Below are 18,236 nucleotides of genomic sequence, written 5' to 3'. Positions count from 1 at the left end.
GAGTTTCTCAATTTAGCTTCACAAATCTGTTTCCTCCTCAAGACTAGATGCTTCCAGGATGATCATCTCAGCTACTTCCACCATCTAGTGGCAAGAGATAGAAATGAAAGGATTTTACATTTTTGAAGATTATTGCTTAAAATATCAAGAATCAGAATAGTTTTCTAATTAGTCGTATTACTAAAAACATAATGTCTAGAAAGGAAAAATAAGCACATTATTTTCAGTTGGTGGTCAGGGCCTCGTGACTATTGGGGTCAAATGTAACTCATAAGGTTTTTTTTTTTTTTTTTTTTTTAATTAATCAAATAAGTATTTTAAAACATCTGCTGTTTGGTTAACACAATCTTAGGCATTGTAAAGGAGCTACAAATTTCTGTATTTAAAAGACGTGACTCCCTTTTAGTAGAAGTTCATAACTTAGTTATGAAAATAGAAGCTCCAAGCTACTAAGGGCTAAATGTTGTGGTAAATTTCTCACTACCTCACGTTATCCTCAGTAGGTACCTCTTTCTTCCCAAAGCCCATATATGGTGTTGGTGGCACCTGTGTTTCAGTCCTTTGTGTTCTCCTCCCGTCTCCTGAGCAATCCCATCCATTTTCACAACTCCAACTACACTGAAAACTTCAAAGTTTCCATTTTCTAGATCAGATTTTTATTTCAAACTGACTGTTGAAACTGTTGAACACTTCTACCTGGGTGTAACATAAATACTATTCCAACATAAACTCAGAAATTATCCCACTCCCTCCCCTGCCATTCTAAAATCTGCTCTTCCTCTGGCATTCTTGGTTTCATTTCATGATACATCCTCTACTCAGGGGTCAAATTTTAAAAATTGTAAATTATCTTCTATTTCTCTCTCTCTTCTACCTTCTATATGTAATAGGTCTCAGTGTCCTGATGATATCTCTTTCTAAATAAACCTTCTAATCTTTCTTTCCCTTCAATCCCAATACCTCTGCTTTGTATCAAAGTTTATCTATCTTTTACATTTTACCTGATGCCCTTGAATCTGATGTCATACCTTTCCAATTTTTCCTTCCACTGTACCACATGACATGAATAATGGTCTAATTTGCAAATCAGGTCATGTTACTCTCTTTTTTAAAAATTCTGTAGTCACCCCTCATTACCTACAAAGTGAAGTCCAGTCTCTACATAAGGTCCTTCATTACCTGTTCATGCCCATCTCTCTTGCTTTATGGGATGTTTGGGCCCACTCTATGCCCCTTTCCTTAATTCTTACATTGTATGTCAGTATCCTAGTCAACTACTTGGCAATTCTCAGAACTTTTCCATATTGTTACACAACTGCTAGAGAATAGGGCAATCCTTGACTCTTCTCCCTTACTTCACACTTCCTTCAAGTAAAAAATGATCTCCTGTATATTTTTTTTTCTCTGACAACACCCATCTTAACCTCTCCAGCTCCAAAAAATAAAACAGTTTTTCTAGGTTTTGAGAGATCTTTCTTTGCTACTTTCTTTATTGTACACTGCAAAAGTATATGTGCCTAACCAAAACATAATTTTATACTAAAGAAATAATTCTATGACAAAATATGTTTGGGAAATACTTTGTACTAATCATATTTCCATCTTAGATGTTTATATTTCATGTTATTATAGTAAAGACTCTGAGAAATCCTTCAATAAGTTAATGGATTTAACTCCTCAAATGTGTTTAAGCATTCATTCATACCTTTATTTTAATAATGCTGACCAAATTCCACCCAACATACTTTGGGAGATGCTAGTCTAGTTTCATTTTAGATTCCAATAAGGGAGTAAAATGAAAAACAAAACAAAGCAAAACAAAAATAAGGTGCAGTCCAGGTCATGAGAGCTTACACATTTACTAAGAGCAAGAAAAATGGCAAACCTAGAGGAAAGAACATTATATAGTAGTCCTCCCTGATCTTAGGTTGCACTTTTCATGCAGTTTCAGCTACCAGAGGTCAACTATGGCCTGAAAACAGGTCAGTACACACAAGACATTTTGAGAGACAGAGGGAGAGCACATTCACATAACTTTTATTAAAGTATATTGTTATAATTGTATTTTATTAACTGACTGTTTAACACTTCTACCTGGGTATAACATAAATACTTCAAAATCAGTTGTTGTTAATCTCTTACTGAGCCTAATTTATAAATTAAATTTTATCATGTGTACGTGATGACATACATATAGAAACATAGGAAAAAACATAGTATAAATAGGATTTGGCACTATCTGCAGTTTCATGCATCCATGGGGGGGGGGGGTCTTAAAATGTATCCCCCAGATAAGTGGGGACTACTGTATAGTTCAACAAATAATTTTTAGAACAATAGAATCAGGTATATTTTTAAATGATGACTATGTGGGATGCACTAAATCCTTGTGCCATAGGATCTTATGCCTAGTTGGGGTTGGCCAAGAGTTAACAGAAAAGGCTTTATATAGGAAGAGGGTTTTTATTGTACTTTTGGCTAAAACATACTTTCCTATGATTGTGCTCTGGCAATTCTAGTAAGAAAACAGTATAAAAAATACACATTGTTATCCTTTGTCTATAGTTTTTTATTGGCTTCCTCATGCTTCAGCTCTTCTATAATTTCTCAAATGTGCATTGCCTACAGATTCCCAAATGTCTTCTTATACATACTCAACAAGTGCCCAGTTGTCCCAGGGTATTGAAGTTTACCCAAACCTCACATACTCCTAATTTCCAGCAAAGTTTCCCAGAACTGTTTATTCTAGTCTCTGTGAAAATTCAAGAACACACAATTATATTTATCTGATTAAAGTAATTCACACCAATTTGTAAAAGGAAGCTTTAATCTTCCTTGTAATTAGTCATTAAACCTAAGAATCTAAGCTGGTTTTGACTGCAAGACACACTTCTTTTTTAATACACCCTAGGAAATACAGCCAATTTTAATTGCAAGATGCTACTGATTTTAAGACACGTCTAGATTTCAGATATGTTAATATGTGATAAAATATGAAGTTTAGAATTTATGATGTTATATAAATGATGATTAGGTAAGGAAGAAGAGGACAGCAGTTAACTCCCTCCGTTTTTCTCTCTCTCTCTCTCGCTAATAAATACTCCTACAGTACTCTGGTAGGTGCTTGGGGCCCCAGGGTTTTAAGTTTGAGGAATTCAAATTTCAGTTTTGGAATAATAATAAGTAACAAATAATTATGAATCAAGTCCCCCAAGATAATAATCCAGATACTAAAAATCATGTTTCACTGCTCTTTGTTTCCCCGTCACTTAGTGCTATAGTAGGCACTCAATTAATATTTATTGAACTGACCTGAAGTGAAAAGACCTAAACTGAAAAGAAAATTCTTGTGGTTTATCATAGGCCAACTTCTTTTATGAAAGATTCTAGGTAACATCTGAAGAGAACACATCCCCACACCTTGAGGAAAGGAAAACAAATTCCCTTGAATTCACCACTAAATTGCATGTCTCCTTCCAACCCCATACTTCACACTGGCCGAGGCACTCTAATGAAAACAGGCCTAGAAAGCCCATCTATCACTTAGGCAGCTGGTATGCACCAAAGACAGATGAATTTTAGAACCAGGGCTTCAAGTGATACACGACGATGGAGAAAATGATACTCAAACCTGTGACAGTGAGATTACTCAGCTAATGATTCAGAGCCCACTCAATGTGACATTTAAACTATTATCCAGCAATTTCACACTCTGTTTAGGCATGCCATATGTAAATTCTCCATTAATACTAGAGTCACATTGTTTTCTCAGTAGGATTCTGGGGCAAGCATCTGATTATGTGTTTTGCCTCCTTTTCTTCCTTTTAGTGCTTGACCCAAGAATACTAGACAGATAAAAGAAGGCAAAGAAGTTGAAAATATGACAGTTCTAATGGAGACCTTGTACCTTTTTAGCAGTTCCCTGAATCTAACAGGCTTCCTTTATGAGAAAATAACCCATTAGATTTTAATCATGGTAGGTTTTTCAACAGTTGAACTGTGATAATGTAACAACTTGATTAGTAAATGTATCTTGTTGCTATAAAAATGCAAGTGCTTGAATCTGATATTCACAGTGCTGTGCTGGAGCTCACTCATACTAGCTCATGAGAATCTCATGAGCCTCCATTGCCAAATATTTAAAAAGTAGCTTTAGGTCGATAGCCTGAAATCAGCAATGCTGGGAATATTTACATCACAAAATTGGCCAACCTTAAAACGGACTTTTTTTTCCCCCTAGAAAAATCTTACACATTTATTCCTATTACTACTGGTGATGAAGGAGAGATACACAGGGTGTCTTTACTAAGACAATCTAAAAGCATATCTTGAGCTATAAAATCCCAGATCATACTGAATGGACAAAAGTTGGAAGCATTCTCCTTGAAAACCAGAACAAGACAAGGGTGCCCTCTATCACCATTCCTTTACAACAAAGTCCTGGAAATCCTAGCTGAAGCAATCAGGCAAGAGAAAGAGGTAAAAGGCATCCAAACAGGAAGAGAAGAGGTCAAACTATTCCTGTTTGCAGATGATATGATGCTATGCCTAGAAAACCCCTTAGTCTTTACCCAAAAGCTCCATGATCTGATAAACAACTTCAGCAAAGTTTCAGGATATAAACCCAGTATACAAAAATCAGTAGCATTCCTATCTACCAACAACATCCAAGCTGAAAGTGAAATCGAGAACCCAATCTCATTTACAATAGCCACAAAAAGAATAAAATACCTATGAATACAGCTAACCATGGAGGTGAAATATCTCTACAATGAGGATGACAAAAAAATTGCTCAAGGAAATCAGAGATGATTCAAACAAATTGAAAAACATTCTATGCTCATGGACAGGAAGAATCAACATTGTTAAAATGGCCATGCTCCTGAAAGCAATTTACACAGTCAGTGCTATTCCTATCAAATATCAATGACATTCTTCACAGAATTAGAAAACAACTATTAATTCACATAGAACCAAAACAGAGCCCAAAGAGTCAAGGCAATATTAAGCAAAAAGATCAAATCTGTAAGTATCACATTATTGGACTTCAAACTATACTACAAGGCTACAGTAACAAAAATAGCATAATACTGGTAGAAAAACAGACACATAGACCAATTGAACAGAATAAAGAGCCCAGCAATAGTTCTGCACATCACCAACTATCTGATCTTCAATAAAGTGGGCAAAAACAGGCAATGGGGAAAGGACTCCCTAGTCAATAGATGGTGCTGGGACAACTGGCTAGTCATATACAGAAGATGGAAACTGAACCCCTTCCTTATACCACATACAAAAAATCAACTCAAGATGGATTAAAGACTTAAATACAAAACCTAAAACTATAAACATCCGGGAAGATAACCTAGGAAATATTACTCTGGAAAGAACCTGGTGAAGATTTCATGATGAAGATGTCTAAAACAATTGTGACAAAAACAAAATTTGACAAATGGGATCTAATGATACTTAAGAGCTTCTGCACAAAAGAAACTATCAACAGAGTAAACAGACAACCTACAGAATGGGAGAAAATTTTTGCAAAGTTTGCATCCAATAAAGGTCTAATATTCAGAATCCATTAACAAGCCAAAAAATAATCCTATAAAAAAAGTGGGAAAAGGACATGAGCAGACACTTTTCAGAAGAGATATATATGCAGCCAACAAGCATATGAAAAAATGTTCAACATCACTAATCATTAGAGTAATGGAAATTAAAACCACAAAGAGATACCATCTTACATCAGTCAGAATGGCTTTTATAAAAAGTCAAAAAATAACAGATGCTAGTGAGGTTGCAGAGAAAAGGGAATGCTTATACAGTGCTGCTAGGAATGTAATTATTCCAAGTATTGCGGAAAGCAGTTTGACAATTTCTCAAAGAACTTAAAACAGAATTGTCATTCAACCAAGCAATCTCATTATTGGGTATATACTCAAAGGAATATAAATTGTTCCTCCGTTAAGACACACACAAATGTATGTTTGTTGCAGCACTATTCACAATAGCAAAGGCAAGGAATCAACCTAAATGCCTATCAACAGTAGCTGGGAAAAGAAAATGTGGAACGTATACACCGCAAAATACTGCACAGCCATAAAAACTTTGGGAGGCCGAGGCTGGCAGATCATGAGGTCAGGAGATCTGTAGTCCCAGCTACTCAGGAGACTGAGGCAGAGAATCGTTCGAACCCGGGAGGTGGAGGTTGCGGTGAGCCAAGATTGTGCCATTGCACTCCAGCCTGGGCGACAGAGCGAGACTCCATTTCAAAAAAAAAAAGAAGAAGAAGAAGAAAAAGAAAGTTAAAGAAAAAGAATGAGATCATGTTCTTTGCAGCAACATAGTTGGAGCTGAAAGCCATTATCCTAAGCATACTAACACAGGAGCAGAAAACCAAATGCTACGTATTCTCACTTACAAGTGGGACCTAAACACTGAGTACATATGGACACAAAGAAGGGAACAACAGACACTGAGACCTACTTGAAAACGGTGGGTGGGAGGAGGGTGAGGTTTGAAAAACTACCTATTTGATACTATGCTTTTTACCTGGTGATGAAATAATCTGCACACCAAACCTCTGTGACATGCAGTTTACCTATATAACAAACCTGCACATGTACCACTGTACCTAAAATACAAGTTTAAAAATAAATAAACAAATAAATAAATACTCAAACACATCTTGTTTAGTATAAACAACATCTCGAGAAGGTCATGATGAAAAAATCCTGGTCCCAAAATAGCTACCTCACAGCCTGAGTGTAGAAATTCTTGGCCAGCTTCCCTTTCCCTCCTCTTCACAACACTTTGGGGCCATACCACAGAACTGGTGGTTCCAAAAAGGAGAAAAATCTATTAGGACCACAGTGTTTCATCCCAGGGTCTTGCTATTCATAGGTGGCTGTTCTTAAAACTGACATGAGGTGCCCTCAATAAAAGGCTAGGAAATTAGTTAGAAGTGACATAAATATAACAGAAAATCTAGGCTAACAGAAACCCATTGAAGTTGAATACAGTTAATTCTGAGACTGAGATTCCTAGAAGGCAAAGGATAAAGGAAAAACAGGAAAACTTCCTTTGTTTATATGAGATCTGAGATTTAGAAAAAGCATACTGTCCCCTCAACTCTGATATACATTTTCCAAATGAGACAGCGAGTAGCATAATAAATGGTGGTACAATCACCAAAACTGCAGATGTTCAGATAATTATATTATTATGTATATGCTGAAGACTTAATATACAAAACAAAACTCCCATGACGCTTTCATTGTTCTGTTCATTTTTTTTTCTTTTTTTTTTTTTTTACTGTAACCAGACTAGCATCCCTCATAATCACAATAGCACCAATTATAAAATTTGGACTCTCCCTATTCCATTTTTGAATCCCAGGAGTAACACAAGGAATTTCACCACTTTCAGGCATAATCCTACTGATAAGACAAAAGATGCACTTACTTTAAATATTTCATCTATCATTGTTAGTTGACTTAAATATAATACTAATAATCACCATAGTATCGATTCTAGTAGAAGGATATAAAATGCTAGCCTTGATTATCCTTCTTACTTAGCCTAAAGTCCTTTGGGAGGTATGCTCTAGAGTTGATTAAGGAGGAAAAGTTGGGAAGGGAGAAAGGTGGCGAAATTTGTGTATGTGTGTGTTGGAGGTTGTGGCATGGATAGGGTCTCACTTTGTTGCCCAGGCTATAGTGCAGTGTGTGTGATCATGGCTTACTCCAGCCTCAACTTCCTGGGCTCAAAGGATCCTCTCACCTCAGACTCCTGCACACCTGCAACTACACTTGCAAGCCACCTCGCTTGGCTAATTTGTTAAAATTTTTGCAGAGACAAGGTCTTGCCTTGTTACCCAGGCTGGTCTCGAAGTCCTGGGATTAGCAGTCCTCCCACCTTGGCTTCCCAAAATTCTGAGACTACAGGCGCGGACCACTGTGCCTGACCTATGGAGGTTCTTATAGGGAGTTTTTCAACCAGTTTGAAAGAATAAAACAAATGTAAGTACCCTCAATGCAATTCAGTCTCTCAGCCCTGCCCTTTCTCAATTTACAGTGGTTGGTACACAGAGTAGGGATCAGCAACTGTTTGAAAAAATTAAAGAGTACTGTCTAACTCTAGGAATCAGAATGATTCTATACTGAACACAGAATTCTGATTCCTAAACAGGACCTTAGCGGCACTTTTGTTTACCCTTGTACGGAAGGAGTCTTTTCTACAAAACCTCTGACAAGCCATTATCCATTGCTGAAAGATTTCTAGGGATAGGGAACTTCTGTCTCATGAAGTAGTCTATAATTTTTTTGAGTAGCTATAAATATCAGGAGCTGTGGTGTTAAGATGATCCCACATATAATATACATTACTGTCACTTATGCACAGTGGATCTGCTTCTGCCTTCTGCACGACATTGATGTCATGTTTTTCAGATGACAGCTCTTGAGGTAAAAAAGGTTAAGTCCCACGTCCCCCAATTCTTAATCTTTTCTTCTCCAGGTTAAACATACTCATTTTCACCAGTCATCCAAGCACTTGCAAAGAAATTCTGGAGATTTACACAATGAATCCCAGAAGCAGAATATTAATATTAATATATTTTTACTTATTATGTAATATTTACTGGAATTTGACAATTGATCCAATATTTTTATGTATTGGTAATAGCTATAGCTAATTTATTTGATAATACAATTTAGCATACGAATATGTTTGAAATGTTTCAAAATTTGAAACATAAGGTTAAGCATAAGTTAACCTCTCTTAGATGTTTTGGCAGGTATAATAAGATCCAGAGAACATGGAAGACACTTTTATGTCTATACTTTTTATTGTAGCACAGCCATGTAGAAGTGCTGGCAAAATGAATGTTCTGTTGATGAAATAAATTTCTGTTTAGCAATAATTACTAAGGAATTAATTGGTAGGTGTTTTTAATTTTTCCATTTGAATTCTCTTTTATTTCAGCCGAATTTTGATTTTTCTTTTTAAACTTTGATAAACACGTAAACGCTTTTTGTCCAAAACACAAAATCCGGTAGTGCCAGTTCAGCCAAAAAAAAAAAAAAGCAGAGTAATTTGCTAATTTGCAGCCAAGGGGCATAGAAAAGTATTTTTTTTTTCATTTAATTATACCTTCTTGTCAAAATATAATTTACCAAGCAATTGTTTAAAATTAAATTTTAAAAAGTAGAAAGTATTGGTAAAAGTATGACACCAAATTGAAATAAGTCTAGTAAACAATTTTCTCTAGGATACCATAGAGGCATTGATTAGACAACTCACACATTTTCCTTTATAGTTTAGACAGTAAGGCAATCGTTAGATATGATCATGTTATATTTGCTCCCTTTGTTGGACCACGAATACTGACGAACAGAGAGCATTTGAGCAAAACCTTGATGCACTTGGGTTTTAAAAATATGTGGTTAGCTTATTTTCCCTTTCAATGTTTCAATCTTGGCGCTTTCTTTACCATTCTCAGCAACTAAAATGATTTTTCCAGATAGTCAAACAATTGCAATAAAAATATGTCCCAAAAATACAAGGTGAGCCTCCAATGCACAAGAAAGGCCCTTTGGCAACCCGTGTCCTCTATCACTTTTTAAAAGAGCCTCATTTAATCGGGCCAGCAAACATCTCCATTAGCAATTAAGACCAACCACTGCCACCAACTATAAAGTCGGAAGGGCAGTATAACTGACCTTCAGAGGAGAAATATGAGACTGCAAGACGTATCCATGGACATTTTCTATTTGAGAGAGGTTCTTTTCTGATACATGCACGAGTTCTGGGCCTCTTACTTCATGGGTTAGTCGAGGTAAGGAATGATCATGTGGAGCGTCCTCATCTTGATATCGATACTTCTAGGAGAAAAGAAAAGAAAAGAAAGAAAAAATACGTATATATCAGTGTTTGTGAAGGAAATAGACTGAACTTCTTATTCTAACTTCATCAATAGGACACAGTGTGCACCTACTTTTGACTTCACCAAATGGGTTTTGCTGTAGACTCTTCTGGCGGTCACCATAGACCAGATCAAATGCAAGCAAAACTGAGTTAACAACGAATATTGACCAATGCCCAGGACTTGTTTCTGCCCAACAATATACTCTCTTTGTTTGTGAGTTACAGAAAGGTGATAACAAATGGGACAGAACATTTACTTTACTTAAGTAAGTGAGAAGGTAACCCTCTTGACCAGAGTAGCTAACTAAGTATGTGTTAAAAATTCTAGGTCATGGATGGAGAAGAAAAAAAAAAAAGTGCTAGGCAAGAAGAAAATAGAATTCCGATATATCCCATTCAGAAAACTTAATTTTCTTTCAGAATTTGTGAGTGATTTAAGTTCCTTTGGAAATGAGGAAAAAAATTTGTCATCCACATTGTTTGTGTTAGACTCAAAGAGAAGACAATCTTATCTTTCTTTACTTCACTCCCTAGGAGAAGGAGTATTGATTCGGGTTAGTCAGATTCTGGGACAAAAGACCACAATTTTTAGAAGCAGAGCTAGCTTTTAAAGAATTTTAAAAATCAAGGAAAGGCATCTGCCTATATTCCAATGGCTTCCTGAGGGGACAGAGGTAAATACTTCTTTCTCTCTTATTCCCTTTTCCTCTTTTCTTAACCTTCTTGCTTATACATGACTGTAACTGTAAAGATCATTGTCTGAGTCTTCCAAGCAGATATAAGGAAGTTGGCAGAGAGAAAAACAAGGTTCAGGATAAGGAACGCTCTGAGGGAGCTCAGCCCTCTTCTTGGGGTCTACCTCCATTTTCAGCCTTAGCCTGGGTCTCCATCCTATTTCTTTGTCTCTTATTAGTTTGTACCCCTTTTCCCTTGGATCTATCCCTTTAGAGTTCCATCATTCTAAGGCTGTTGTCCTACCTGGGAAAGATGAAAGGGAACTCTCTACATCTGGCCCCTAATTCAGATAATGAAGTGTTCGTTTGCTGTACTTTGCCTATGTTGTTTGTGCCTAATACAGGGATATTGGGAGCAGGGATCTAAACATTGTCATAACACCATCACAGGCTAATTGTGATGTCTAACCTCTTCCCAATGTCCCATTGTTTATTAATGGTTAATTTTATCATATATAAATATATATATAATTTCTTGGACATCAGCTCTCAGACTGATTCATAATATAAAACTAACAAGAAACATTCCAGGGATGATAATTCAATCTGTTGTTCACTCTTCCTCAGAAGCAGATTATCAATACTTATACTTTCTGGGGCAGGGTGGGCTTTCTTCAATGTCCCAAGTAACATTTGTCTCAACAAAAGTAACAGTGTCATAATTGCAGTTTCCAAAGGACTCTCACATACTTGTTCCATTGCAATCATTCTTGGCCATTTCACCCATGAGAAAACTAACACTCCAAGAAGTTAAGGTACTTGTCAAGAGTCACCTTAACCGATGGGCATCAGCGCCGAGACCCTATCCAGATCATTGCAATCTGAATCCTCTTTCAATTATCATCACTCTCCTGTACCCCCATAAGAAGATGAAGTCCACGTCTGAAAACCGAATTGGCAGCTTGGCAGAAAAAAATCACTGAGAATGCATGACACAATGAGGTTAGAACATTTCTGTGAACTGCAAATACCATGCTTTTGTTTAACTAACCCTATGAATAATTTGGCAATGTAATCTGCCTCAGAAACATGGATCAAATTGAGCATTCACTTTTGATCAGTAATGCTCATTGTGAGTGGAATAATGTCACACATATGCCCATTTTAGTTTCTCTGGCTTTGAACCCATTGACTCCCCTGTCTGCTCCCCATTTTCGATTCTCTCATAAAGGCACTACCATCTATGTTGTCATCTGAGCCAGAAAAGTAGGAGTCAATCAAACTCCATCCTGTCTTTTGCCTGCTGCTATCTGCCAATTTAATAAGTTACTGAGTCTGCCTGATTTATATCCCAAATAATACTTGAGTCTACTTTCTCCTTATTCTTCCCACACCCTCACCAACACTGTCCATGTTCAGGATTGAATAAGCTCTCAGCTGGGCTATATAAACAACCTCTGAATTGGCTAGCATCTCTGTGGGGTTGCCCCTTTCCCATGCATTCTCTACACTGATCCAGGGGACTTTCTGAATCACATGCTGATAAAGTCCTTCTTGAAATCTTCCAATGGCTCACACTGCCCACAGGACGGAATACAAGCTTTCTTACCCTGCCATAACCCTACCATATAGGCTGAACCCCCATTACTTCTGAATTACTTTTTTTTTTTTTTTTTTTTTTTTTTTTTTTTTTTTGTGAGATGGACTCCAGCTCTTGTCACCCCAGGCTGGAGTACAATGGCGTGATCTCAGCTCATTGCAACCTCTGCCTCCTGGGTTCAAGAAATTCTCCTGCCTCAGCCTCCCAAGTAGCTGGGACTACAGGTGGGCACCACCATGCCTGGCTACTTTTTTTAAATTTTAGTAGAGCTGGGCTTTCACCATCTTGGCCAGGTTGGTCTCAAACTCCTGATAGCAAGTGATCCGTCCACCTCAGCCTCCCAAAGTTCAAGGATTATAGGTGTGAGCCACCATACCCGGCTCTGAATTACCTTTTTTCTCAACATTCTCACTCCAATAGTTATAAAATAAATATGGACAAACCATTGCTTCTCATTTTTAAGCTTCTCTTAAAATTTGTGGTAAAATACACTTAAATTTTGACCATTTTAACCATTTTTAAGTGTACGGTTCAGTAATGTTACTTATATTCACTTTGTTGTGCAACGGATCTCCAGACCTTCTTCTTTGTGTGCATGTTCCCATAACTCCCTATAGTCTCCAATTACAACTCTTATCATGCTATATGGTTGTATATTTTCTGTGTTTTTCCATTGAACTGTGAAATCTTATAAGGACTGGGACCACACTGGTATTGTTTATTCTCACATCTCCAGCATCTCCAGTCTTTAGTCAAATACACAACACCTATGCTCAATAAGTGTTTGTTGAATACAGTTATGAGGGACTGTTACACAAATGGATGAAATAGGTATGAGTTGCTTAAGCCACAATACTATTTTGGCTACTGGATAAAACCTTTTTCATTATAAAGTGCTGTGATCTCAGGTTCAAGTAAAAAGGACAATCATACCATTTGCTTGACACAATCTAAAAGGACATCAGACTATTAAGTACCATATATCTTTCTCCTCATCATTCATTTCAGTATATCCTGAGAACATGAACTGAAAAGAGCAACTCTTGACCTCAAGAAGACCATAAATTACTGAGTTATACTTATGCACAGATACGCTACCATACGTTGTGATGAACTTAGTTCTTTGGGAGCAGAAATGGGTAAGCATTTGTTGTCTGTCTGCACCTTCCCAGTTTGAAACAGGATCTGGAATATCATAAAGAGGCAAAAGATATTCCAACCAAAGGCACAACATGTGTAGAGGAGACATGTGATAAGAGGGGATGATGTCTGAGGGAACAGTGAGGTCTTAAAGTGGATTGTAGCAGATGCTATTGTGTCCCCATCCAAATCCATGGAAATCTTTTTTACCCGTTGAAGGCTCATATCTGCATACTTCTCAGGAACATTACCCTTGGGTGATTGAAGCCTCCTCTCTTTGATGTCCACAGCAGTCATATTTGAACCCCAAATCACATACCTCATGGTGAGACAAATCCTGTGGTGTGAATTACACTACAAATTATCCAGTGAGATTAGCTTAAATTTAGACTGCACTTGGACTTACATTTCTGCAGAGTTCCTTTGTGCTTCCTTTACTCCCTATTTTTTTTTCCTTGGAACTGTCCTCCATAAATCCTGCACACATGAAATCCCATCTTAGATCTGCTTCTAGTGAGCTGATATAAGACTTGGATGAAGCTTGGGATGTAAGGTACAGTGTGGCAGGAGGAACCTGGAAGGCAAATTGGTGTCCACTGTAGACAACAGGGAGTCATCCAAGATAATCTAGACCTAAATAATACTCTGCCCAGTGCCAACCAGACATTGCCCCGTTTTATTTTTCTTTGAGTCTTCAGCCTATGACTAAGCAAGAAATGACAAGAACTGATGAGAAAGTCCCATCTTTAACTGAAACTCAAGCTTCCAAAGGAATCACTCTGATACGATATAGCAGAATTTCTCTGCTTGTATTCAAATCTTTATTTCCTTCGGCTGAACAAAAGTACTGATCTATGATACTAGGATTAATATTAACACCAACATTAATGCTAATCTTAACACTAATGTAATATCACAACCAATAATAATACCAGCCACAGTTAATGTGCCTGGAGCTATATTAAATGTTTTATATCCATCATCACCATATTAGAGATAAGTGTGATTCTCTTTATCTTAGACTCAGATAATTCGGTATTTTTTCCAAGCTTACATACCTGGCAAGTAGCAAACCAGGTTTCAAATACATGTTAATTTCACTCTAGAGAAAGAGCACTTAATCTTCTAAGTTAGTTAGGACTCAAACATCTTTTGGCCAACTTTATCTTCAGGTAATAAAACTTTTAGGAAATATTCTTACACTCTGACATAAGAATAAGCCCTAACATTCTGCGTAATTCTGAGTCACTTTTCATTCCAAGGCTTGTCTGGTAGGTACTAATGCCATTATGGGCACCTTTGAGGATTTCTGTAGTGCCTGCAAAATGAGGGCCATGGGCAGAAGGCCTCTGTATTGCAATCTGTGCTTTCTTATTTTTCTCTCCTCAGCTTGGTCTGTTGAAGGGGACTTCAGTAAAATAAACTTTGCAATTCTGTGAAGAAAGTCATTGGTAGCTTGATGGGGATGGCATTGAATCTATAAATTACCTTGCGCAATTTGGCCATTTTCACAATATTGATTCTTTATATCCATGAGCATGGAAGGTGGGTTAAAGTTCACTTGGAACCAAAAAAGAGCCCACATTGCCAAGACAATCCTAAGCAAAAAGAACAAAGCTGGAGGCATCATGCTACTTGACTTCAAACTATGCTACAAGGCTACAGTAACAAAACAGCATGGCACTGTTACCAAAACAGAGATATAGACCGATGTAACAGAACAGAGCCCTCAAAAATAATATCACACATCTACAACCATCTGATCTTTGACAAACCTGACAAGAACAAGAAATGGGGAAAGGATTTCCTATTTAATAAATGGTGCTGGGAAAACTGGCTAGCCATATGTAGAAAGCTGAAACTGGATTCCTTCCTTACACCTTATACAAAAATTAATTCAAGATGGATTAAAGACTTAAATGTTAAACCTAAAACCATAAAATCCCTAGAAGAAAATCTAGACAATACCATTCAGGACATAGGCATGGGCAAGGACTTCATGACTAAAACACCAAAAGCAGTGACAACAAAAGCCAAAACTGACAAATGGGATCTAATTAAACTAAAGAGCTTCTGCACAGCAAAAGAAACTACCATCAGAGTGAACAGGCAACCTACAGAATGGGAGAAAATTTTTGCAATCTACCCATCTGACAAAGGGCTAATATCCAGAATCTACAAAGAACTTAAACAAATTTACAAGGAAAAATCAAACAACACATCAAAAAGTGGGCAAAGGATATGAACAGACATTTCTCAAAAGAAGACATTTATGCAGCCAACAGACACATGAACAAATGCTCATCATCACTGGCCATCAGAGAAATGCAAATCAAAACCACAATGAGATACTATCTCACACCAGTCAGAATGGCGATCATTAAAAAGTCAGGAAACAACAGGTGCTGGAGAGGATGTGGAGAAATAGGAACACTTTTACACTGTTGGTGGGACTGTAAACTAGTTCAACCATTGTGGAAGACAGTGTGGCGATTTCTCAAGGATCTAGAACTACAAATACCATTTGACCCAGCCATCCCATTACTGGGTATATACCCCAAGGATTATAAATCATGCTGCTGTAAAGACACATGCACAGGTATGTTTATTGAGGCACTATTCATGAGAGCAAAGACGTGGAACCAACCCAAATGTCCATCAATGATAGACTGGATTAAGAAAATGTGGTACATACACACCATGGAATACTATGTAGCCATGAAAAAAGGAAGAGTTTATGTCCTTTATAGGGACATGGATGCAGCTGGAAACCATTCTGAGCAAACTGTCCCAAGGACAGAAAACCAAACACCGCAAGTTCTTACTCATAGGTGGAAATTGAACAATGAGAAAACTTGGACACAGGGTGGGGAACACTACACACTGGAGCCTGTCGTGGGGTAGGGGGATGGGGGAGCAATAGCATTAGGAGACATACCTAATGTAAACGACAAGTTAATGAGTGCAGCACACCAGCATGGCACATGTATACATATGTAACAAACCTGTATGTTGTGCACATGTACCCTAGAACTTAAAGTATAATAATAATAATAATAATAATAATAATAATAATAATTAATAAAAGAAACTTTATAAACAGATTATATTTCCTGTTTCAGCTGTAAGGGGAGTAGAGGCAGGATAAGTGCTCAAGACAGGGATGCCCGGTATACTACTTATGTCTCCCTATGTTAGTTCATTTTGCCTCTGACTTCTGGAATTCTAGCCTCATCCCCCTTCTGAAGCTTGACCCTGCCCCCAACTCCAGATTCCTTCATCAAGTAAATTTTTTAGGTCCTTGATTATCAGATTTAGTGTTGCCTCCTCAGAAGCATTCTCTGACTTCAAAGGTTGGAAATCTATGTCTCCTCCTTTATGTTCCCATAGTGTTCTGCACAGGATTTTGTCAAAGAGTAAGAACTTTATACTGTAATGACCTGTCCATGTGTCTATCTCCCCTACTAGCCCACAAATGCCTCAAGAGCAGAGGTAGAGGCACGTTCATCTCTGAATCTCCAATGTCTACCCGACAAATGACACTTAGAAAGAGACCAGTAAATGTAAGTTTAACTGCATTAAACTGTAATTATCTGAGCAATAACCTGATCTGCATAATCAGAAAGCCCTCCCAGCTGAGCTTGCATGCAATCATACTCACTCTTTTCCTATCACAGTCCCCCCTACACAGATAGAAAAAAGCTAAGGAAGTCTGACCAGGCTCTGCTCAGTACATTCTGCTGATGCTTGTGTGAGTCAGAACAAACCATACTGAGTTTCCCAGAATTTAAACACAGAATCCTACATGTGCCTGATCTGTCACTGGAGGTTCTCTGGTGCAATTTGGAAGATGGCATTTTGCTGGCACAGTGCATGATAACTGATCCAGAAATTGGAAATCTTTCAAGGTCTCATAAATAAAAATCTGAGTTTGTCTCTGTTGCTGCATAAAAAGTGTTCTACTTCCCCCTTGTAGCAGGAATTGGCACTGTACTGATGAGAGAGGGGGGGTGAGGAGGCGGGGGGCAGGGAACAAATCAAAAGCTGGAGAGCCAGAACATGTTTATGTGCACATGAATAGATGGCATATTATCACACCTAATAGTGAATACTATCCATGAATGCTTTGCTAAGAATGTCACAGAAATTATCCCACTTAAGGCTAATAGTAGCATTATGAAGCAAGTATAAAATTAATAATTACAGTTCCTTACACAAAGTCTGACGTTAAAAAACTTGTTATTTTCACTGCCTCTGTTAACTACACTGACAAACCATGTTCTCTGCGTCATTTTACCTGTCCTGTAATCCAAGTTCCTTGAGGGTAAGAACCCTGACATTTATCTTTGTATCCTGCAGAGTGGTCAGGCTAGAATGCTATATAGTGTGTGTCCAATAGGCCTATGTTGTCTTATTGAGTGCTGTTTCTGGAAGAAAGCCTCTTAACTTAAAAAATGTGCTTTGGCTGAAAGGAAGCACACATTCTAGAAGCATGAAGTCAGTAATAATAATAATAATAATAATAATAATAATAATAACAATAACAGCAACAGAATTTCAAAGGGATCCCTAAGGAAGAGGTGAGTGAATCTCAGAAAAGAGAGAAAACCAAAGGGACAAAGAAAATGAGCTCAAAAATAAACCATGTGAAAACAAAGGGTTTTCATTTCATCTCAAGGCGGTAGAAATTTAAGTTCCGTAATTGAGTATTCCCATGTAGGCCCTGCCAGCCACCTTCCTATTTTGAGGACAATGATTTGTTTAAACACTTTGATATTTACTTTGAGGGATTTCCTTTAATAAGATTTCTGCAGTCTGTAGCCAGCAGATGCTTTTTTCCACCTTCTTCCTTTCTCCATGATGCCTTAGCCTATGTATTTCCTTTGTCTCATCAC

General features: G+C 37.5%; 1 protein-coding gene across 6 annotated transcripts in view; it reads right to left on the bottom strand.

Annotated features, from left to right (window-relative positions):
- Positions 1 to 18,236, bottom strand: part of DLG2 (discs large MAGUK scaffold protein 2) — a 2,272,173-nt gene that overhangs the window by 1,100,913 nt on the left and 1,153,024 nt on the right. For 5 of the 6 annotated variants that reach the window (XM_030918836.1, XM_030918835.1, XM_030918840.1 and 2 more), the window contains one exon: positions 9,723 to 9,884. In XM_030918836.1, coding sequence (XP_030774696.1) covers positions 9,723 to 9,884 — 162 coding nt within the window. The remainder of the gene's footprint in view (positions 1 to 9,722; positions 9,885 to 18,236) is intronic. The other variant, XM_030918838.1, reaches the window with a different exon arrangement.

Source organism: Rhinopithecus roxellana, chromosome 15 (assembly GCF_007565055.1).
Source record: "Rhinopithecus roxellana isolate Shanxi Qingling chromosome 15, ASM756505v1, whole genome shotgun sequence".
Taxonomy (NCBI): domain Eukaryota; kingdom Metazoa; phylum Chordata; class Mammalia; order Primates; family Cercopithecidae; genus Rhinopithecus; species Rhinopithecus roxellana.
This window is presented reverse-complemented; position numbering and strand designations above follow the sequence as displayed.